The sequence below is a fragment of the Moschus berezovskii genome, chromosome 5, assembly GCF_049115385.1.
Source record: "Moschus berezovskii isolate FMDL1 chromosome 5, NW_MosBer_1.0, whole genome shotgun sequence".
In the NCBI taxonomy this organism is placed as follows: Eukaryota; Metazoa; Chordata; class Mammalia; order Artiodactyla; family Moschidae; genus Moschus; species Moschus berezovskii.
Window position 1 is genome coordinate 23,359,536 of NC_142464.1, and position 23,015 is coordinate 23,382,550.

The window sequence follows — 23,015 nt, forward strand, 5'->3', positions numbered from 1 at the left end:
CTCCCGCCCCCAATCCTTCCCAGCATCAGAGTCTTTTCCAGTGAGTCAACTCATCATATGAGGTGGCCAAAGTATTGGAGTTTCAGCTTTAGCATCAGTCCTTCCAATGAACACCCAGGATTAATCTGATTAAGTGATCCTAAATATGTCCCCCAAATGAGAGCTCAAGCACTTTTCTCCTTATTGAAATCATCTTGCCAAACAGGTAAATACTCAAATCTACCAGGCAAAGGCTTCCAAAATCCTGCACAGTGCAGGAGAAATCTTGCTGACTGCTTTGGGGATGTTCTTTTTCACAGGCCCGGCCAACCCTGCCCCTTTTATCATTTATCTACCTGCAGACCGACCTCGGAACAAGGGGACAAGTGTCCAGAACTTACACCTAGCCCACCCATTGGAGGTGGTGCTCCCAAACTTTCAGTTCTACATCTGCAGTTTCTTGACATAATCCAAGGTAACTAATTACCTCTATTACAGGATTTTCTACCAGTTAAATAAGAGTGCTCTCATTTCCCTTTTTGTAAAGTTCTTAATAGATCTCCTCATTGCTGAAGCCATGAACTCCCGACATGAACAAATGCCTTGATTCACTTTGCTCTCATACTTGACTATAAAATGAAAGGAAGATGCTACATTATAAAGAGGAAGTAAGGGGAATTCTCTGGCAGTCCAATGGTTAGGACTTGGAGCTTTCACTGCGGTGGACCGGGTTCAAAACCCAGTCAGAAAACTAAGATGCTGCAAGCCTTGAGGCATGGCTATAAAAGAAAAAGGAAATAAGGTACATACATATAATCTGGTACATATAATTCATGTACAATTAAACTAACATGCTTTCAGATAAAAACTGCATAAAAACATACTTTGCTAAATTCCAGCTAAATAAATGCTGTGTGAAATATCTCTAATTAGTAATCAGTGGAGTAAGAGACATGTATTTTGTAAACTTTAAAAGTCTCCAAAAGTTATTTCTACTTCACCCCCAAACATAAATTAAGTTCTTATTATATGCTGAGTATTGGGCACATTTCTCAGATGCAAATGATGAGCCTAAACTGATACAATATAAGAGATACAGCAGGTGAATATGAATATTATATGCAGGGCTATGGCATGGAAAATATTGTAAAAAAATAAATAAGAAACAGGGTCAGACCCTGAAGTAAAGTAATTTTCAGTCTAGTTATTCTGTTTTATAAATATTTAAAAGTTTTCTATTCCTTTGAGGTCAAATAAGGACACATTCCTGGAACGTTCCATTGTGGTGAAGAGCAGAGGCTCTGGGTCCATCACCTACTGTGCAACCTTTAGCAAGTGACTTGACCTCTCAGAGTTTTCTCAGCTACAAAATGGGCCAAATACTACTACTCTCATAGTATTGTTGTGAGATTGCAGTGAGGTGACATATGAAGAATGCTGGGGGCAATGCCAAGCACACAGTACGCTCTCAATAAATATTAGCAAATAGCTAATATTAATACCTACCCAGGTGGCACAGTGGTTAAGAATCTGCCTGCCAATGCAGGAGTCACAGGCTTGATCCCTGGGTTGGGAAGATCCCCAGGGGGTAGGAAATGGCAACCCATTCCAGAATTCTTGCTTGGAGAATTCCAAGGACAGAGGAACCTGTCAGGCTACAGTCCAAGGGGCCACAGAGAGTCGGACATGACTGAGCAACTGAACATGCAAGAGCTTGAACAACAACTCTTTCCAAGGTAGAAGAAAGTCCTCTCAAGAAAAGAGTTAGGGATTTAACAGGTTAAAAGTCCTACAGAATGGAGCACTGTATTAAGACTAGAGAATCAGCACTTTCCCGTTTACTCCCCAGCTGCTCAGAAACACTGATTAACATGCTCAGAGGAAGAGCTCCAAGACAAATTCCAACGACAAGGAAAACAACCAACTTCCCTGGTAGACAGGCAGTTCCTTTATTAAAGTTCCATTCTAGTAACAAGCTGGTTATGCGACATTTTGGGTGTCAGAGGGGAAGCGAGAAGAAACAGCATATCTTCACATGCTAGGCCCCAAAGACCCATACAGCTTTTTCTGGTACATCTGTCTTTGCTTCTCAAAGTGCTGACCAGGCATGGCCCAGGGCAAAGAACATGCAGCCATGCGGACCCACATAGGACAAACCTGTGGCAAAGACTTGCATGGATTACTCAACCTCTGCATGCCTCAGAGAAGAGGTGCTTACACCAAGTGCGGGGGTGACCTCTCATGGCCAAGCTCAGGGAGTGGAAGAGCTAGTAGTTTGTCCTGGCCTACCTTTGAGAGGTTATCTAAATATCTGACGGATCTTCTATTTGATTGTTGAAGCAGACTCTTTTTTGGCTGCCCCCTGGTGGCTTATGGGATTTTAGTTCCCTGACCAGGTATTGAATCCAGGTCCTTGGCAGTGCAGAGTCTCTAACCACTGGACTGTCAGAGAATTCACTGTTGAAGAGTTTTATATGGCATTTCCAGCTACTGTGCAGCTCCTATCTTGAGACCTCTCTTAGAAATGTTAAAGAACAATAAAGCCACCACCCTATAATTGCTTCCCTGGCAGCTCAGCTGGTAAAGAATCCACCTGCAATGCAGGAGACCCCGGTTCAATTCCTGGGTTGGGAAGATCCCCTGGAGAATGGAACAGCTACCTACCCCAGTATTCTGGCCTAGAGAATTCCATGGACTATATAGTCCATGGGATTACAAAGAGTAGGACACGACTGAGTGACTTTCACCTTCTATAATTGACGGTGGCTCTGTATCAATAATTGATATAGGAAAACCATAAGAGAGCTTGAGAAACAAAGAGAATACAAATTTTCAGAAGCATCTGGAATATTCCACTTCCCATTGTGAAGCATTATGTATTGAATAGCTGGTACCTATGGGTGAAAAAAAAGATGGTATTAGTATAGATGAAAGATTGTATTAAAAATATATCTATAAATGGAAAATATGCTTGAACTCTCAGTGGCTTCGGTATCCTATTTATGATCACAAAAGCCTTAATAAATTGAAGTATCTAGCCCCTGAGCTCCTGGGAGACATTTGAAAGTCACAGAAGATCAGACACATCAGCTCCTTCACAAGGGAGTCCTGGACTCCTAAGGTCACTTAACTCTGGACATCAAATCATGGCACTTAGCATTGGGAGACAGTTTAGTAATCATTTAATCAATTATTCCAGGGGAAAAGTTCCTTCTTGGTAAAACAGTAAGGATTCCTTTGAAAGTTTTAACCACATGTAAAAACAAGAATTTGAAATAGGCCTAAGAACATAGTTACATAAATCTGAAGCAAAGCAGGGTTGCACCCAGGCCTGGCACAAGGTTGCTCAGTCCTGTCTGACTCTTTGTGACCCCCTGGACGGTAGCCCTACAGGGTTCTCTGTCCATGGGATTTTCCAGGCAAGAATACAGGAGTGGGTGGCCATTTCCTTCTCCAGGGGATCTTCCTGACCCAGGGATCAAACTTGCATCGCCTGCATTCCCCACATCGGCAGACAGATTCTTTTGTGACTGAGCCACCTGGGAATATTTGAAAGTGTTAGTCGTTCAGTCATGTCTGTCTCTTTGCAACGCATGGACTGTAGCCCAGCAGGCTCCTCTGTCCATGGAATTCTCCAAATACTGGAGTGGGTAGCCATTCCCTTCTCCAGGGGATCTTCCTCATCCAGAGATCAAACCAGGGTCTCCTGCACTGAAGGCAGCTTCTTTCCTATCTGAGCCACCAGGTAGGAGCTCAATAAATCCTTCTACCTATTTGATTATCAACAGCCCCATCTGCTGGTCAAACAGCATTCATTTGCAACCCTGCAGATACTGTTTAGAAAATCCATGTCAGAAAATTAGAAGAGATGAAAGGAATATTGAAGGTGAAAGAGGCTCTGGAGGTCACCTGATCCGATCCATTTATTTCACAAACAAAGAAGCTTATTATAACACTGGTGTATTCTAACTAAAAGAAATGGAGAAAGTCAAATAACTTATCAAAACTATAGTTCATATAAAATATTGACTGTGAGACAATGAGTATGAAATTTTTTAAAGTGAGAACATTCCACACATTGAAGACGTTTTCTGATTTAAAGCTGATACCTGTTCTTCTCACAAAAAAAAAAAAAAAAGGTAAAAGTTTGACTTGGAATTAAACTAAAGTGTGAATTGAGGTTTTACCCCTGATGTTTCCTGGTTTAGGTACTTACTTCTCTGGCTTAACAGACTTCATCCTAAATACATAATAAGTTAACAATCCTTCATAATCCTCCTCTATAAGGATGTAAAATCACTGTCTAAAGCTTAACAACAGGCACAGAGTCGGAACCCCAAAATTGCTATTAATACTGTGAACTAACAATAGCTTCCTATATAGGTCTAACACCAGGATTGTCAGGAGAATTTGGATAATGTATATAAAAACTCTTCAAAATTGAAAACTTACAGTACAACTAAAAGTTACAGTTTTAATTTGGACACAGAGCAATGGTGTCTAAAATGTAACATTTTTAATCATCAATTTAACAAGAAATTCTTTAAAAAAGAAAAAAAATGAGGGAAAATTTCCCCGGCTGTCCAGTGGTTAGGACTCAACACTTCCATTGCAAGGGGCATGGGTTGTCTCTGGTCAGAGAACTAAGATCCTGCAAGCCTTGCTGTATGATCAAAAAGGAAAAAAAAATAATAATGGGAACATTTCTTTGATAAACTACGTTCTTAAAACACAAGCTTTCATTTGCTATCTGGAAAGAATGGTCTGCTTTCTCTATTTCTCTACACTCCAAAAACTGAACTGAATAGAGCCTCCTTTGGTTCACCTCGCTCTCCTCACATTTCATTAGCTCCAACAGAGGCTACAAAAAGCCAGCAGACACTTTCTACTTTCTGCCTGGAAATCTCCACCTTGGATCCGTGGGTTCCTAGGAAACCCTAGGTTTCACTGGGTGCCCTATTTTCCATGGTAAGAGCAGGCAGCAGTATTAACAAAACTGCTACCTTCCATTCAGCTTCCAAGGTCATTTTCCTCACTGCCTTCAAGCCCTTGTCGAACTTCCCTGGAGACCTGTCCCTGGGTCTTCTCGAAGCCCTTCTAGTGGCATCCTCCACCTTCTCAAGACCATACATTAGTGTCCATCCACTAGTCAGTGTCCATCATTAGTCAGTGTCCATCACTAGTCAGAGTCCATCACTAGTCAGAGTCCATCACTAGGCAGTGCCCATCAATAGTCAGTGTCCATCCACTCAGTTCAGTTCAGTCGCTCAGTCGTGTCTGACTCTCCGCGACCCCATGAATCACAGTACGCCAGGCCTCCCTGTCCCTCACCAACTCCCGGAGTTCACTCAAACTCATGTCCATAGAGTCGGTGATGCCATCCAGCCATCTCATTCTCTGTCGTCCCCGTCTCCTCCCACCCCCAACCTTTCCTAGCATCAGACTCTTTTCCATTGAGTCAACTCGTCGCATGAGGTGGCCAAAGGATTGGAGTTTCAGCTTTAGCATCAGTCCTTCCAATGAACACCCAGGATTGATCTCCTCTAGAATGGACTGGTTGGATCTCCTTGCAGTCCAAGGGACTCTCATGAGTCTTCTCCAACACCACAGTTCAAAAGCATCAAGTCTTCGGCGATCAGCTTTCTTCACAGTCCAACTCTCACATCCATACATGACCACGGGAAAAACCATAGCCTTGACTAGACGGACCTTTGTTAGCAAAGTAATGTCTCTGCTTTTTAATATCCTATCAAGGTTGGTCATACTTTCCTTCCAAGGAGTAAGCGTCTTTTAATTTCATGGCTGCAATCAGCATCTGCAGTGATTTTGGAGCCCCAAAAAATAAAGTCTGACACTGTTTCCACTGTTTCCCCATCCATTTCCCATGAAGTGATGGGACCAGATGCCATGATCTTTGTTTTCTGAATGTTGAGCTTCAAGCCAACCTTTTCACTCTCCTCTTTCACTTTCATCAAGAGGCTTTTGAGTTCCTCTTCACTTTCTGCCATAAGGGTAGTGTCATCTGCATATCTGAGGTTATTGATATTTCTCACAGCAATCTTGATTCCAGCATGTGCTTCTTCCAGCCCAGCGTTCCTCATGATGTACTCTGCATAGAAGTTAAATAAGCAAGGTGACAATATACAACCTTGACACACTCCTTTTCCTATTTGGAACCAGTCTGTTGTTCCATGTCCAGTTCTAACTGTTGCTTCCTGACCTGCATACAGGTTTCTCAAGAGGCAGGTCAGGTGGTCTGGGATTCCCATCTCTTTCAGAATGTTCCACAGTTTATTGTGATCCACACAGTCAAAGGCTTTGGCATAGTCAATGAAGCAGAAATAGATGGTTTTCTGGAACTCTCTTGCTTTCTCCATGATCCAGCAGATGTTGGCAATTTGATCTCTGGCGCCTCTGCCTTTTCTAAAACCTGCTTGAACATCTGGGAGTTCACGGTTCACATATTGCTGAAGGCTGGCTTGGAGAATTTTGAGCATGACTTTACTAGCGTGTGAGATGAGTGCAATTGTGCGGTAGTTTGAGCATTCTTTGGCATTGCCTTTCTTTGGGATTGGAATGAAGACTGACCTTTTCCAGTCCTGTGGCCACTGCTGAGTTTTCCAAATTTGCTGGCCACTAGTCAGTCCCAAAGCCAAGGCTGTACTCCCATTCCAGTTATCTATGCTGCAGTCAAAGCCACCCCAAAACGTAATACCTAAAAGCAACGGCTTATTAATACTTCTCCAGGTCTTCTAGGCTAAAGAGGGGCAGTTCTCCCTCGGTGTCTTTCGAGCGGCTGCAGTCACCTGCAGCTGGGGCTGGCTGTCCACAAGAGCTCACTCCCGACCAGTAGTTGATGGTGGTGCATGGGGCTCTGCTGGCATCTCTAGCGCGGTGTGTTGGTGGTGTGTGGGCTTAGCTGCCTGGAGGAATGTGGGATCTTAAGCTTCCCAGTCAGCGCTGGAACCCCTGTCCCCTGCATTGGAAGGTGGATTCTTAACCACTGGACCCCCAGGGCAGTCTGTAGAAGTGCCCAGCTGTATAGAGAGAAAAGCATGAAGCAGACCCGCAGGATGCATCAGAAGCAAACAGTGGCGTCCGCAGAGCCCCAGGTCTCAATCCTGGCACTCTCAACGCCCAGCACCCCTGTCCTGACCATCGTCACACCCCAGCGTCTGAATCATGTACCCTCGCTGCTTAAAACAGCTTGAATGTTTCTCTCACTTGCAATTAAAAGTCATAGTACAAAAGGAAAAACAAGAGATGAGGGGAAAATGTATTTGTAACCTTGAACTATTTAGGCAGATGAGTGGCCACTGTTCTTACAAATTAAAGGCTTGTCTCCCCACAAGTCTGGGTTTAGGTGCTCCTCTCCTGTGTTCCTGTGGCCAAAAGAATTGGTCCTTTGGTGTACAGTCAGTGGAGAATAAATTCCACATGAACAGAGGCTGTGTTTTCCTTGCTAATATAACCCTGCATCTGGCATTCTTTTATTAATATAAATAAGTGTGTACTCGTTACTACCTTCAGGGACTGATCTGTATTAGAAACAGTGCATAATGAAAAGAACTGGTCTGCTTTGCCAGACCTGTGTTCTAGTTCAAGCTCTACAATGAATCACCATTTTCTTACCAGCAAAGGGGAGAAATAACCTTTTTTCCAGCGTTAACATTAGTAACTGGAATATACCAGTTACTAAGAACCTAAGTTACTTCACACTTTCCACTTCAAAAAAACGTTAACAAGCATAGTACCATTCTCCTTTCTCCTTTTATAAGCAAGTGAATGTCTGTCAGTGTGTCCCACTCTCTGCAACTCCATGGACCGTAGCCCACCAGGTTCCTCTGTCCATGGGATTCTCCAGGCAAGAACACTGGAGTGGGTTGCTGTGCCCTCCTCCAGGGGATCTTCTGGACCCAGAGATTGAACCCAGGTCTCCTGCATTGCAGGCAGATTCTTCACCATCTGAGCCACCAAGGAAGCCCCTTATAAGTAAGGTATCCAGGATTTCCTCATTGTGATCCTATAAAGAGGGTATTCTCTTTCTAAATCTGTGGCAAACAGAGATGTGCTGCTCAGACCTTCCTAATGGCTAGCTGGAAGGAGGAGCCAGCTGACAGTCTCCAAACTTTGTCAGGTTTTCCTCACCTTTCCACCACACTAGTCTCAAGATGGCACCAGGCCAAAATTCGAAGAGGCAGTGACGGGTACAAAGGCCCAGACCTTTCCACCCAACATGTTTCTGACAGGCATTCTTTCCTCTGGAGCGCCCCCTGGGCTGACAGCAATTCTGTCAGCTGTGTATCACAGGATGGCAGCTTCTCCTGGCAACTTCTGCATCTTCTTTACCTCTCACTGGAACTGTCATTGTTTAGTCACTAAGTTGTATCTGACTCTTTTGCAACCCCATGGTCTGTAGCCCACCAGGCTTCCCTGTCCATGGGATTTCCCAGGTACCAATACTAGACTGAGTTGCCATTTCTTCCTCCAGGGGATCTTCCCCACCCAGGGTTCGAACCCGAGTCTCCTGCATTGGCAGGCAGGCTCTTTACCACTGAGCCACTGGGGAATCCCTTCACTGGAGTCACTCTCCACTAAACCATTTTGCCCTTCTAACTCCATTGTAGCATACACCTTCTAGAGAATTCTATAATAAAATCAAAGACTAGTTTGTTTCCAATCTAGGTCATTAATTTACTCTATCTCATTTATTTAACCTCTGCTGACATTAATACTACTTGGCAGGCATTTTATCAGGCTGTTAACATTTTGGCAGTGTCCCCAAAAGCAAAAGTCTAGCACAAGGCACAACTTTTTCCTTCACATAAAACATTGAAATTTTACCAGTAAAGACATTTCATTGTGTTTAGTCAAGATACCTTACTATACAAACAAAAACAAAACAAAAACCTTAAAAGCTATGACATACCCCGAACCTTATTGTGTTTAAATTACTTAAATAATAAACACCCCAAACCTTAACAGCGCCATCTGGTGGTGCTTAACAGGAACTTCTCACTGTTCAATCTCAGAAAAAGACCTATGGAAATCATAAACCCTTTTTGTCACCTTGTCCATCTAGTTTAATCAAGGTTTTAAAATAAGGCCAAAAAACAGAAAATATAAGTTAAATCAAGCCTTTAAAGTTGGCGAATACATACAGGTCTTGTTTTCCTTTTTCAGAGCTTTGGAGTATAGTTACCACCTCTCATCACTATAGTAGACTGTTCTTGCGTTGTTTTTGTTGGTTGTTATTTATCAGTATCCGAAATTTTATAAACATTTTTTAATCTTTCAATAATTTGGCTTCCTTACAAGAACATAAGCTCTGTGCTCCCTGGCATACGATAGGTTCTCAAAACTTTCTGGATAAATAATCTTTTTAATGAACAGCTACATTTAGATCAGCCCTAGAATAAGGGGAAAAAATCCACCTGAGTAGAAATTTTACTGTAAACTTAAAGATCTTAGGATAAGAATTGAGACCCTCGAGAAGTGTTCTCCTCCCAACCTCCATGACAACCACACGTCTGTTCCCTACAGGCTTCCCAGGTGGTGCAGTAGGAAAGAATCCGCCTGCCAACGCAGGAAACACAAAAGATGCAGGTTGGATCCCCGGGTTGGGATGATCCCTGGAGGAGGAAATGGCAACCACTCCGGCATTCTTGCCTGGAAAATCCCAAGGATAGAGGAGCCTGGTGGGCTACAGTCCATGAAGTCGCAGAGTCAGACACAACTAAGCAACCGAGCATGCAGGCCCAACCCACTGTGGGAACCAAAAGCCCTGGCGAGAGGAAATCAGGGGCAGACCAGACTAGTCTACAGATGTTTTTATGTGCTCAAAACTGTATTAATTACTGGAAGTGAATGCTTGACGGGAACTTCATCTAACACAATCACATTTAAAACAGATATGGCTGCGTAGCCCATGCTTGAATATTTATAGGGATATGGAGCTGCCACCTCATAAGCCATCCTGCCACCTACACCTGGAGACTTCAAACTACCAACAGTAGCTTGATAGTTACAGGATGGGAGTGGATTAATCACAGACTGAAGATTAATACCATCAGTCAATGAAAATAAACAAAAAGTTAATTAGAAAAATTATTTATTTCTGCTCCTTTCATACATCTTATTGTTCCTGAAACAATCTTCCATACATATCTGAAATGATGTACTGTCACACACTCTGCTTAAAGGCAAAGCACCACTGGTAAAACTGATCAGCTGTCCAGAGTTCTCAGCTGATCAGCTGTCCAGAGTTCTCAGCTTATGGGATCACGTGTCCTGATTTTACATTCATTTCTGAAGGTCAGAAAAGTCACCTCCAAAAAATGTTAAGGGGTTTGTAAAAAATAATCACTTTATTCAATATTATAGCTATAGAAATGAAGTACATTTTAAGAAATGAAAAAAAAAAGAAAATGTCACTTAACATCATTGGTACGTCAGTGAAGGCCAGCAGGAAAAAATACTGATAAGCTTGTCTCTGACACCAAGAAGACATTCTAGTCCACGCTTTAATATGCTTCCTATGTTTTCACTAGATGTTTCTTTTCTGCTGCTTTTCATCCTTCTCTGTATTTCATATCTGAGGACTGGTACAGCCTTTAAAATTTCATTAACAGGAGCAAATTCAGTACCTGCTGATTTCTTCTCAAAAGGCACTCTAACCCATCAGATAGCCCCTGTAAAACATAAAATTTATAAACACAAGAGTGAAAAGGAAGCAACATTTCAAAGTGTCCCAAACAAACTTTATGATGAATCAAAGGACAATCTGAAAATATAAATGTGTGATTCTTCGTTATGGTTCTTATTTCATATCTTGCCCCCTCAATAAATAATTACTGGGCCTTGGTTCCATTATCCTTCCCCTTCAAAGGACAAATTTACAAACCAATATGCTAAATGACACCAGAAGAGAAAAGAAAGAAAAGAAAATGTTATGTAAAAGTTAAAGCTAAGAGTTAGAATCAATTTCCTTTGGACTCTCACAATTCCAACAAGAGTCACAAAGCTTTTTATAGAAAGAAGCTTGTTTCGATATCCTAAAAAGCCTAATATTACCAAAGGAAAAGATGGATGGACCAGGAGCTGTCCATGCCTGGGAAGTGAGCCCTGTTTCTCTAGGAAATGTTCTGATGGTAGGCAGGGGCGTTAGCTGTAGCTGTTGAGCAAGTCAAACTTCACAATGATCAAATAGGAGATCCTTTTACTAAACGCACAAGGTAGGCCCTGAAATCTCCTTTAAATTCAGGTATTAACAGTCTGCTTTATAAAGATCCAAACTTTTTCTTTTGCAATACATCCTTGCAACCTATTAGGATCCAGAGAAAAATAGAAAGGCTGTCTAAAACTATCCACGTTAAGAAAGGGTTGAAAACATCCTGTCCTCATTGATGCCTTTAGAACTTCTCTGCTTTTGACCCTGCTTCTAACATGAGTAGATAAGCTTGGGCAAACCTCAGTTTCCTCATCTGTAAAATGGAGTTACATCAAAGAATTTTAAGGATTATATAAGAGAATCTACCAATATAGTAACTGCTATTCACAGCAGTAAGCACTTGACAAACATTAGCTACTATTAGTTCAGAGTCTCAAGTTTCTTCCTCTATAAGGTGGCAGCAAAAACCTGCATCATGGGTTGATACCTCACATCGTGCCTGACACAGCACAGACACTCAGGAATGTGATTTTCCTCCTTCCGGCTCCTAGACCCACCTCACTCCCTACAGGTGTTGGGGCTACACGCAGCCTAAGTGATCTCCTTAGAACTCATTTATCCCTTTCCTTCTGCTCTACTAGCCTGGCCAATTCACACTCTTGAGCACAAAGATACAGAACTTTAATCTCACAACCCTGAGACAACACAGGGTTGAATAAAAAATAAAAAGGCTCTTGACATATATATTGATTTTGAAGATCTCCACATAAATTTGCTAAGGTAACGCCTGATACTTCACAAAAAGCATACTTTGAGACCTCAGCTTCACAAGTACCTACTCTGAAAGAGAACCAATACATGTACGTATATAACTGAATCACTTTGTTGTACTCCTGAAACTAACACTGAACCAACGATACTCCATTATTAAAAAAAAAAAGATTAAACCTATAATAAAAGGTTCAGGAAGATTCTAAGAGAAGTGTCCACCACCAGTGTCGGCACCAAGGGAAGCTGCTCAACAGCTCGCTCATGCTATGAAACAGAAGAACCGAGGATTCTTTAGGGACAGCTGTCGGTCATCTGCATGTGCTGATATGCAAACATACACTTTTGGACATTTATCTCTTGATACAGTTATACGCTGTGGTATTCTTCCTTGTAATCCGTGTCAAATAAAGCCATGTTTTAATGTTTAAAACTATGTCAGTAGGAAGGACATCAGGTCTTTTAAAAAGCACAGATCAGAAAATATAAAGCAGGTTGTACCCTTTCACTGCTATTGTTTTCTCAAGGTACCTCTTGTTAAGGATATCAGATTCTTGGTGAAAGCGAGTGCCACCCTGCAAGTTATCTTACAGCATAGCCATCTTTTATCTCAGATGCTAGCAACTTATCTGATGTGAAAAAATTCCTGGTTACTGGTGTTTTTTTACTGTACTGTTGTTGCTGTCTCATTTATTACATATCTAACTGCTTATATATGGTGGGACATCAAAGAGAAGATATGCCCAAGAACACACATCCCTTCGCTGGTGGCAGTAACCACACCCGCCATGAGGAACATGCAGGCCCACAGATCTGGCTCATCACCTCTCTGGGGCCTGCAAATATGCCAAAAATGCAATACTGTTGCGTCCCTTTATTTTCTAAAACTGTCCACTGTTTCTCCCCACGCCACACTCAAGGTACCAGGCATTAGGAGTGTAGATGAGGAAACCATATCAGAGAGTGGACCATAAAGTCCTTCCTCTTTAAAATTTAAACCTTAGATTTGGCTGCTCGATATAGAAATCAGCAATGTTTTGTTTAGACTACTGTTCTGTTTTGACTACATCTATCTATACCTGAAACCCAGAGAGTATACTCCTGTTTCTTACTTCCTATTGTTAGATCTTAGTCAACTAACTTGGAAACTGGCCTACAGAATGCAGAAGACAAATGTTTACATAAATAATTACAAAAGTAAGATGAAAGCAATCCAGAGAATTAAAGATTTTCAAAATTTTTTCCTAAGCAGGAGATAGCTCAGCTCTGTAATCCTATCCTTCAAATGCCGCTTTCTTTCTTTTCTGGGGGGGGCAGCGCCACACCACACGTCTTGGAGGATCTTAAGTTTCCCAAGCAGGGGTCAAACATAGGCCCTGGCAGTGAAAGCACCAAGTCCTAACCACTGGACCACCAAGGAATTCCCAAATCAATTTATTTTTGCTTCAAAGATAACGTAAGCTTTCTGAATGAAAAAAAAAAAATATATATATATATATATTTAGAAATAATGGAATATGTATATGAAAGTCTCTTTTCCGTCCAAGGCTTAATGGATTTTCCTCCTATCAATATTCAGAAAGCAGCAGCAATTAATGGCTTGAAATTACTATTATTATTACTACTACTATGGGAATTCCTCCATAAGTTACAGATTAACCAAAAAGCACTTTTAGCAAAATGTCTCCATCAGTGGTCACTGATGGTACAGCAAAATAACTGCATTTTCTCATGAACATACATGGAAATAATAGGAAGATCTATTTGTTTCCATTTTGTTACTAACTAACCTTAAGCAAGTCACACATTTCTTTAGTTCTAAAAATGTTCATCTATTTAAATGAGGGTTAAATTAAATCTCCTGATTTCACGTGATCCAGATAATTATTTTACCAGTTTGCAAGTTAAGATATTGATTATACAAAGCACTGGAAAACTTACGGCAGCTTCATTCTCATGAATACTCTAGCCATGAAAAAACTCAACAGGACACACACGAATCCAATGAACAGAAGAAGAAACCTATTGAGTTTGGGAATGTTCGGTGCATTGGATCGGTCCAGGATTATAAACCCTAAACCTCCCATTGTAAACAGGAAGCTGGAGGCAAGTCCTTCCATAATATACTGTCCATTTACTCTGAAAAAGAAAAAAAACAGCAAAACGGTCAATGAAAATTTCCAGAAAAATAAAAAGTTTTTTCCTCAGATTGAAATTCCCATTTCTGCTGAAACATTTTTGTGTTTATTTTTTATTCTTATAAGTGTTTTACCATATTTCTGGCTATTTATTCCAATAAATATTTACTGAGAGCCTATTATGTATCAAGTACTGTTTTAGGTTCTGGAAATACAACAATGAACAAAATGAGAAAAATCTTTCATCTTCATGGAGCTTATGCTCAGAAAAAAACTTTAAAACTCAACTAACACAACTGTCTATATAAGATCAATATGCACATTTTAATTATTAGCTTAAAAAGTCAACTACTATAGGTACATGAACCTTTTACTCAGAATTTTAATTTTGCTTTTAAAGAAGTTATGTTACTTAAATGTCTACTATCAGTTTCAAATTGTGAACTGGTTAGAAATGTTTCCTGAGTTTTATAGTAATTAACAAACCTCTTATTTCAAAGGGAAATTTTTAAAAGCAGGTTTTCTTAATTAAGGCCTCGTGAACTCCACAAAGATTTCCAGTAACCTATAAACTCTTAAGTTTCTGTATATACGTGCCTATGATTTTTCTAGTGATGCGTGTGTGTGCGTGCTCAACCGTGTCCAACTCTTTGCGACCCCACGGACTGTAGCCTGCCAAGTGCCTCTGGCCACAGAATTTTCCAGGCAAGAGTACTGGAACGCACTGCCATGTCCTCCAGCGGATCTTCCTGACCCAGGGATCGAACCTGAGTCTCCTGCATCTCCTGCGCTGGCAGGCAGATTCTTTACAACTGTGCCACCTGGGAAGCCTCTTTCTAGGGATGAAGAGCTTTCAAATTCTCAAGAGTTTGTGGACCCCAAAAGGCAAATTTCTCTGTTAAACATATGATTTATACAAAGACACATGTAAAGAAAGTATATGCATGCACATGTGTATGTATGTGTATATATACATATATTTGCTAAACTAATTGCTTTAACTGAAAACAACACACACAGCAGTTTCAAAATTCAAATTCAAATGTCAACCCTGAGAAAAGTCTCCCTACGAGCAGGATCTCCAGCCACCCAGATCCCCCCTCCCCACAGAGAATCACAGTAATCTTTCCAGGAATATTCTCTGCATGGAATACCATTCATGTAACTGTAAATATAAATACGTGGCTTCCCTGGTGGCTCAAGAGTAAAGAATCTGCCTGCCAATGCAGGAGATGCCAGTCCAATCCCTGGGGAAGATCCCCTGGAATGGGAAATGGCAACCTGCTCCAGTATTCTTGCCTGGAGAATCCCATGGACAGAGGAGCCTGGCGGGCTACACTCCTTGGGGTCACAAAGAGTCGGACACCACTGAGAGTGAGCACACACACACACACAAATACAAATAAAGAGTTATCTTTAGGTAGACAGTTACCAAGTGGATTTTATAAGGCAATACAACAAACACTGTTCAAGGGAAATAAACAACAGGAACTCTCAAGTCTCAAATATTATTTTTCTTATTTAACAGTATAGGGTCTTCCCTAGTAGCTCAGCTGGTAAAGAATTCGCCTGCGATGCAAGAGACCCCAGTTCGATTCCTGGGTCATGAAGATCCGCTGGAGAAGGGATAGGCTACCCACCAGTATTCTTGGGCTTCCCTGGTGGCTCAGCTGGTAAAGAATCTGCCTGCAATGTGGGAAACCTGGGTTCGATCCCTGGGTTGGGAAGATACCCTGGAGAAGGGAATGGCAACTCACTCCAGTTTTCTGGCCTGGAGAATTCCATGGACCATACAGTCACAAAGAGTTGGACACGACTGAACAACTTTCACTCACTTCACAACAAACACTGCTCAGGAGAAATAAACAAGACCTCCCAAGTCTCAAATATTATTTTTCTTATTTAACAGTATAATTCAGTGGTCCAATTTTATTTATTTATTTATTTTTGGCTGTGCTGGGTCTTCACTGCTGTTTGAGGGCTTTTCTCTCCTAGTTGGAGTGACTGGGGATACTCTCTTGTTGTGGAGCCTGGGCTGTAGGCGCAGGGCTTCACCAGATGCAAGGGCTCTAGAGTGCAGGCTAAGTAGTTGTGGTGCATGGGTTTAGTTGCTCCACAGCACGTGAAATCTTCCCTGTCCAGGGATCAAACTGCATTGAAAGGCAGATTCTTAACCACTGGACCACCAGCAAAGCCCCACACATTTTTCCTTAAATGGCCAAACAGTATATATCTTAGGCTTGTCAGCCATATAATTTGTGTCACACTTACCACAGTAGCTTCAAAGCAGCCATAGGTAGTATAGAAGTAAATGGCTGAACCTAACTCCAATAAAGCTTTATTTACAAATAAATACGTACCAGTTTACTGACCTCAGAACAGCCTATAAATAAATGTATTTTAAACTGATATCCTCCTTTAAATGAGTGATTATGTTCATCATTGTGAAATATTTCCTAATAAATGGATAATATACTTTTATTCTTGTTCTTGTCCACTTCCTACAATCTCTAAATTTAGCATTTTAAAACAGCTATTGTCAAAATACAAATCGACCCAATAGGTCATACCATAATTTTAAATACGCAGGCATGCCCCAGCAATCTTCTTTCCCACCATCGAATCATTCAAAATGGTATCTTTTACCTGTAGGCCAAGAAAGCGACTGGTCTCTGATGTCCGTGTTCATCAGTCACCGAGCCGACACTCGGAGGTTCAACAATAACATCATAAATGATTCCTAAATGAAAGGGAACAACATAGATTAGACTGGATTTCTAATTTATTTAGTTTTTATCTATCTCTAAAGTGAAAGTATTAGTTGCTCAGTTGCATCTGATTCTTTGTGACCCTATGGACTGTAGCTTGCCAGGGTCCTCTGTCCATGGAATTCTCCAGGAAAGAATACCGAAGTGGCTAGCCATTTCCTTCTCCAGGAGATCGTCCTGACCCAGGGTCAAACTGGGTCTCCTGCATTGCAGGAGGAATCTTTACCATCTGAGTCAACAGGGAAGCCCATCTGTCTCTAGAGGTTCATTTGTATTTATATAATATTTCCTTTTGAGGCTTCCCAGGTGGTGCTAGTGGTAAAGAATCTGCCTGCCGAAGCAGGAGACACAGGTTCAATCTCTTGGTGAGGAAGGTCCCCTGGAAAAGGAAATGGCAACCCACTCCAGTATTCTTGCCTGGAGAATCCCATGGACAGAGGAGCTTGGCAGGCTACAGTTGATGGGAGTCACAAAGAGTTGGACACCACTGAGCAACTGAGCAGAGAAATCTTAGAGCCTGAGTGTTAGAGAAGATTGGGAGCCCATTCATAGAAAGATACTGAAGTTAAAGGAAGTATCTGTCTCTAAAGATGCATTTATATTTAAACAGAACTGCTCTAATGTATTATTATAGTGAAATGAGGCCCAGCTTATCGCCTACACTTCAGATAAACCATTCAGAAATTCAACTCAGTGTTTTTAGAATGCCTTGTAAATCAGAAGTATCTCCAAAAAGAGGTATTTTATGACAGAATTCATTCAGTAACTGTTTCCAAGCTCAAGAATGACTCCACAATGAAGGAGATTTAACATTAAAGGCTATTTCTAATCCAAGAAAAATGTTACACATATGCTTGGATATGTTTCTATAATTAAGAGGTAACTAGAGAATTTTTCCTGCTTAAAAGTGAGACATTTATAATCACATCATGAGGCAGACTGGCAATACTGGAGGCACATGACCATTAATGTTAATATCTTTCATTATGTCTTAATGACCACTTATGTTACTGCCCATCGACACTGTTTTCCAAATCTCCCGCTGTCAACATCTACTCTTTTATCTTCTCCACTGTTTTCCACCATCCTCATTTTTAGCTTTTATTAAGCATAGCAAGACTGTCTCCCTCACCTCCGATAACAAAACCACCGGTTAGGAATTCCCTTATGCTACCTCACCATCAAATCCACAAACTGGACCAGCTTCCATCTTCACCTCCTTCCCTCCAGCTACACCAGCGGAAGGGTCCCTCCTCCTATCACCATGCCCTTTGCAATCATCAGGACTCCACACCCTTACCATTTCAAAGACTGTTCCTCTGGCTAACTCCTCTCTTTCCTGTATTATAACTCCTGTTCCCTACATCAACCCTTCCTTGACACCAGATCCTCCTAGTTAACATTCTATTTCTATGCTTCCTTTTGGAAAGGGAGCTAGGCTTCTTTCTGGAAAAGAAAAAAAGAATTTGGTAAACTTGCTGTCTCCACTTTCTCACTCACCCTTCATTCTTTAACTCACTCCAATCTGACTTCTGCCACCACTGATATTACTCTTGCTAAGGTGGCCAGTGACCTTGCTGTGGTCAAATTCAAAGGACACTTGCAGTTCTCATCTTGAGGTTTCCTAGCAGCACTCCATTCAGTTCACTAAATCCATTTTCTTGGGGGGTGGGAGGGATGGCTTCTTATGGTTTTTGTGACACTCCTGTCCATGTTTTTCCTGCTCTCTCTCCAGCTAAGCCTCCTCTTCTATAAAACCACTAAACATTTGGAGTTCCCTAAGGCTTGATCCACTATTTTCTTCTCTTTTCTACATTCTTTTCCCAACTGAACTAATCCCTTCACATGGCTTTTCTATGCTAATGATCCTCAACGTGCCAACACCTATCAAATGTTAGCACCGTTAAAATTAGATGTAAGCCGGTACTCTTGCCTGGAAAACCCCATGGACAGAGGATCCTGGTAGGCTACAGTCCATGGTGTCGCAAAAAGTCAGACAGGACTGAATGACTTCACTTCACTTCAAGGAGATCCAACCAATCCATCCTAAAGGAAATCAGTCCTGAATATTCATTGGAAGGACTGATGCTGAAGCTGAAACTCCAATATTCTGGCCACCTGATGTGAAGAACTGACTCATTTGAAAAGACCCTGATGCTGGGAATGACTGAAGGCAGGAGGAGAAGGGGACGACAGAGGATGGGATGGTTGGATGGCATTAACGACTCAATGGATTTGAGTCTAAGTAAGCTCCAGGAGTTGGTGATGGACAGGGAAGCCTGGTGTACTGCAGTCCATGGGTCGCAAAGAGTCAGACACGACTGACTGAGCTGAACTGAAGCTCCTTAAGGACAGAAATTCTGTCTCTGTTCTTCAATATCTGGCTTATAGGAGGAGTTTCGAAAACATTTGTTATTGACTAACTTCAATACAAACTTCTTTCCTCACTTCCTATCTGCATACTTGACATTTTCAACTAATTATAGTTGGTTCTGTCCAACTATTACATATCCCAAAGTGACTTCTGGGTTCACCATTCCCCACCAAAAAAACCACTTTATTTCTTTAGTCTTCTCAGAAAATGACATTCCGCCTACTCAGTGCTCAAACCAGACACCAGTAAAATAGTAAAATTCCTTCACGCCATTCTCTCCTTACATCCAATCAATCATCACCAAGATTCTGCTTCCAAGATATCTTTCATTGTATCTTCCTCCATCTCCACTGCCACCATCCTAAGTCAACTGTAAAACCCACCTAATTGGTCTTTTAATCCCATATTTGTTCAAACTTTTCCCTCTGCCCAGATACTCTTTCCCCCAATGACTTTGGCTAACACGTCATTTCTTCAGGGACTCCAACGTAAATGATGTTCCTAACTCTGATTATTTTTCAAAGCCTGTTTTTCTTTTCCTTCAAGGCACTTGTGGCAATCTGCAATGGAAAAAATGTTATGGAGAAAAATTTACGTGACATTTAATGTGTCTCAACCAATGGCATTATAAGCATCAGCAAGGGAGGACCCTTATCTGTTATAGTCATTGTTCTCTCCAGTACTTAATGCCTAGAACTTAATAGGGACTCAGTACATTATTTGCTGACTATTTCTCAGCAATACATATTGTTTATTTATAAAGGTACACTCAGTATTCAGGTGATTCCTTTCCAGTGGCAAAACCAACTCCTGTATGAGACAGCTCATGGCCTTGGCCACTAAAAGGGGTCCTCTCACTGCCTCCAGAAGTTAGGGCAAAGAATCTCCCCATTACAAAAACTGACAGGGAAAAAGGAGCCAGAATGAAAACTGTGAGGTTTCCAGTGAAGGCCCTGGCTCCAAGGGAGGTAAGGGTTACAGGAAAGATTTCTAGCAGATGAAGATTTTTTTTTTTTTAAAAAGCAACATGCACTTTAAATTTTGTTTATTCAGTCCAGCCCCTATTAATGTGTTGAGCAAATGTTAATGCTAATGTTATGCTAGGACAGTATCTAAGCAACATAAAAAGTATTTTAAATGTAACTTATTTTGAACATAAATTAGCTGTCATTATCCTAGATTTGGGAGGAGGGTAAATCTAAAGGTTCATGCTAGAACTAATCCTGCATTTCAAACACCTCCCTCTTCAGTGCCAATTATTCTCACAAAACATCTATGAAAATGACGCTGTCTCCGACTATTCCCTTAAAAATAGTCATCTGTTCTTGCTGTCCCTAATCTGTACAGCTTTAATTTTATCATTTCCAAATTAAGCTCCCCACTTCCCAAAATCCAAAAGTGCAGTAGCACAGTGCTGAGTAAACCATGGAAATGTTGAAGGGGTGGTGGCTATGAAAAGACTGCAGCCGGATTGCCAACTCACCACTATATAAAGCGACGCCCCTTTTGCAAAGAACAGGATAGGGTGATAACGCAGAAGTGTTCAAAAGTAATGCTATCCCCCTTATTCTTTAAATTCTCCACTTCTGCTCTCTCAAATACGACAGTTTCTGAAGATTTATCTCCAACCTCAAATAGTGAACAAGACCGTGGGTTTCGGAAGATTCCATTCATATGTACTGCTGACTGAGGAGAAAGCGACACGAAGCTTTAGGTTTGAGCTAACAAATCCAAAGACTGTTGTTAAGTGTCTACCAAAGTTCCAGGGACCACAGACGGAGAAGGTAGAAGTCCCACACCCTCCTGATCCACAGAGGAAACAGAATGGGCCAGAACAGATTTTCCCAAGGCCTCCGTCATGTAACTCACGGCATGCAACAGCAACAGCAACAATCTGGGCTTGAAAAATACACTATTCAACTCGGATCGTTTGGCCAAGAGGCCAGGAAAGTGAAGGCAATGGGATAGAGAACACGACTCCTCTCAAGACAGGACAGGGCGTGAGGGTAAAGAAACCTCTGGGCGGTGAACACTTAGGACCCCAGAATTTCCCTCCACCCTCCGAAAAGAGTGAGAGCTGAGCGATGCTTTCCCGGGCTGACAGTCGGGGAACGGACGCGCCCCCGGGGCGGGCCGGCTCTGCGCGCCTCGCGGGCCCCGGGCAGGCCGAGTTACCTCCGGTGATGAGGAAGTAAGACACCACCACCAGAGCGTACACCGTCATGGCCGACGGCATGTGCACCCAGGGCGGCTTCTTCAGCTTCAGGTTCGGGCATTCGAGCACTAAGAACGGCACTCGGTACAGGCTCTCCATGGTGGCGGCGGCGGGGCGCGCTCCCGGCCTTCAGCCCCACGCGCCTCCCGGAAACGGGCCCGCCCTCCCTCTCCCCGGCGCGTGCGCAGGGAGGCGACGGCAGGTCCGCAGCGCTCGGAGGCAGAGCATACACCCCCAGGAGAAAAGAAGGAACTATAAAAACGGATAGGTGACGGGACCCAAAACTATGTACTACAGAATCTTGTGAAACATAAATTTGAATGAGAAGTGCAGTTTTTGCCAGTGAATAAACCGGCGACTTATGCACCTTCAAGGACCTGCAGGCCTTCAGACGTGGCCAAGCCGGAGAAGCAGAGTGAACGCAAGCTATCCGAGCCCCGCCCACTCACAGACGCCGCGGACTTTGGACGCTGATTGGACGCGGAGCGCCCTAGGTTCCCAGAGCCAGAGGATGAATGGGGAAGTTTGGGAAATGCGGTCCTTTTTATTAGCGGGTTTTTCAAGAGTTTGAGAAAGTCCTAGGTTGTTGAGCTTTTACTTCCTGATGTAGCAATGGTGATAACAACAGCTGTTAATAATAATTGCTAAGTTATTATTTTGTAACATTTGAAAATATATATCTAATTTAGAGCTATCACAAATGTCAAGAAGACAGCCACAAGATGCCTAAAGCGGAGACGTGAAGTGACCAAAATACTATTTTAAATAACCCGTGTCCTCTGCTCTTTTCGTGAATGCTAAAATCTTTCAGGCCGAAAATCTTGAAATCCTCCTGGTTTCTCTGTTTATGAAACCTCCATGTCCAAAGTATCAACAAATCTTTTTGGTTCTACTACTACTATATATATGTATAAGTGACTGAAAGTCGCTCAGGCGTGTCCGACTCTTTGCGACCCCATGGACTATACAGTCCATGGAATTCTCCAGGCTAGAATACTGGAGTGGGTAGCCTTTCTCTTCTCCAGGTGATCTTCCCAACCCAGGGATCGAACCCAGGTCTCCCATATTACAGGCGGATTCTTTACCAACTGAGCCACAGAGGAAGCCCATATATATATTCATCCACTTCTCTCCATTCCATATTTACCACCCTAGTGGAAGGCACCATCCTATATAACCTGGGCAAGATATTTACAATCCAAGCGGATGCAAATAATTGATGGAGAATTTGTCTTTGGGGAGGGACTAGATGGCCTAAAAAGTTTTTTTGTTTTCTGTTTAGTTTTTCTTTTTTATATACTCTCTTAAGATTCTGCAAATATCTATTTCCTTTTGGGATAAGAGTTCAGAGTGACTGATTATAAATCCGGCACAGACTGACACGTTTATAATTGAGCCCATGTTTTTATGTTTGTGTTTGTTGCTGAGCTCATGATTTTTTACAGGATGGCATGCGTTGGTTCTGCACTTTCAGTGACTCAATGAGAAATTATTTAAATACCATAATAATAAAAATACTTATAAAATAGTAGCATCTAACTCTAAATATAGACAAGGCTTGCTGCCCTTACCAGTGAGAGTCTCCCCAGAGCATTACTCAGTG

The 23,015-nt window shown here is 42.0% G+C and overlaps 1 protein-coding gene across 2 annotated transcripts; it reads right to left on the reverse strand.

Moving 5' to 3' along the window:
- Window positions 1-1,914: 1,914 nt before the first annotated feature.
- On the reverse strand, window positions 1,915-21,578 carry OSTC (oligosaccharyltransferase complex non-catalytic subunit). Of its 2 annotated transcripts, XM_055434767.2 has the most exons (5): window positions 21,373-21,578; window positions 16,702-16,795; window positions 13,859-14,056; window positions 10,626-10,670; window positions 1,915-2,873 (listed from the first exon to the last, which is right to left on the reverse strand). In XM_055434767.2, the coding sequence occupies exons 1-4, from the start codon at window positions 21,509-21,511 to the stop codon at window positions 10,652-10,654; spliced, it is 450 nt and encodes a 149-aa protein (XP_055290742.1). In that variant the 5' UTR covers window positions 21,512-21,578; the 3' UTR covers window positions 1,915-2,873; window positions 10,626-10,651. The 2 variants fall into 2 exon arrangements, with proteins under 2 accessions (XP_055290742.1, XP_055290741.1); XM_055434766.2 differs by lacking the exon at window positions 1,915-2,873 and having other exon boundaries at window positions 10,074-10,670; window positions 21,373-21,576.
- Between the last annotated feature and the right edge of the window lie 1,437 nt (window positions 21,579-23,015).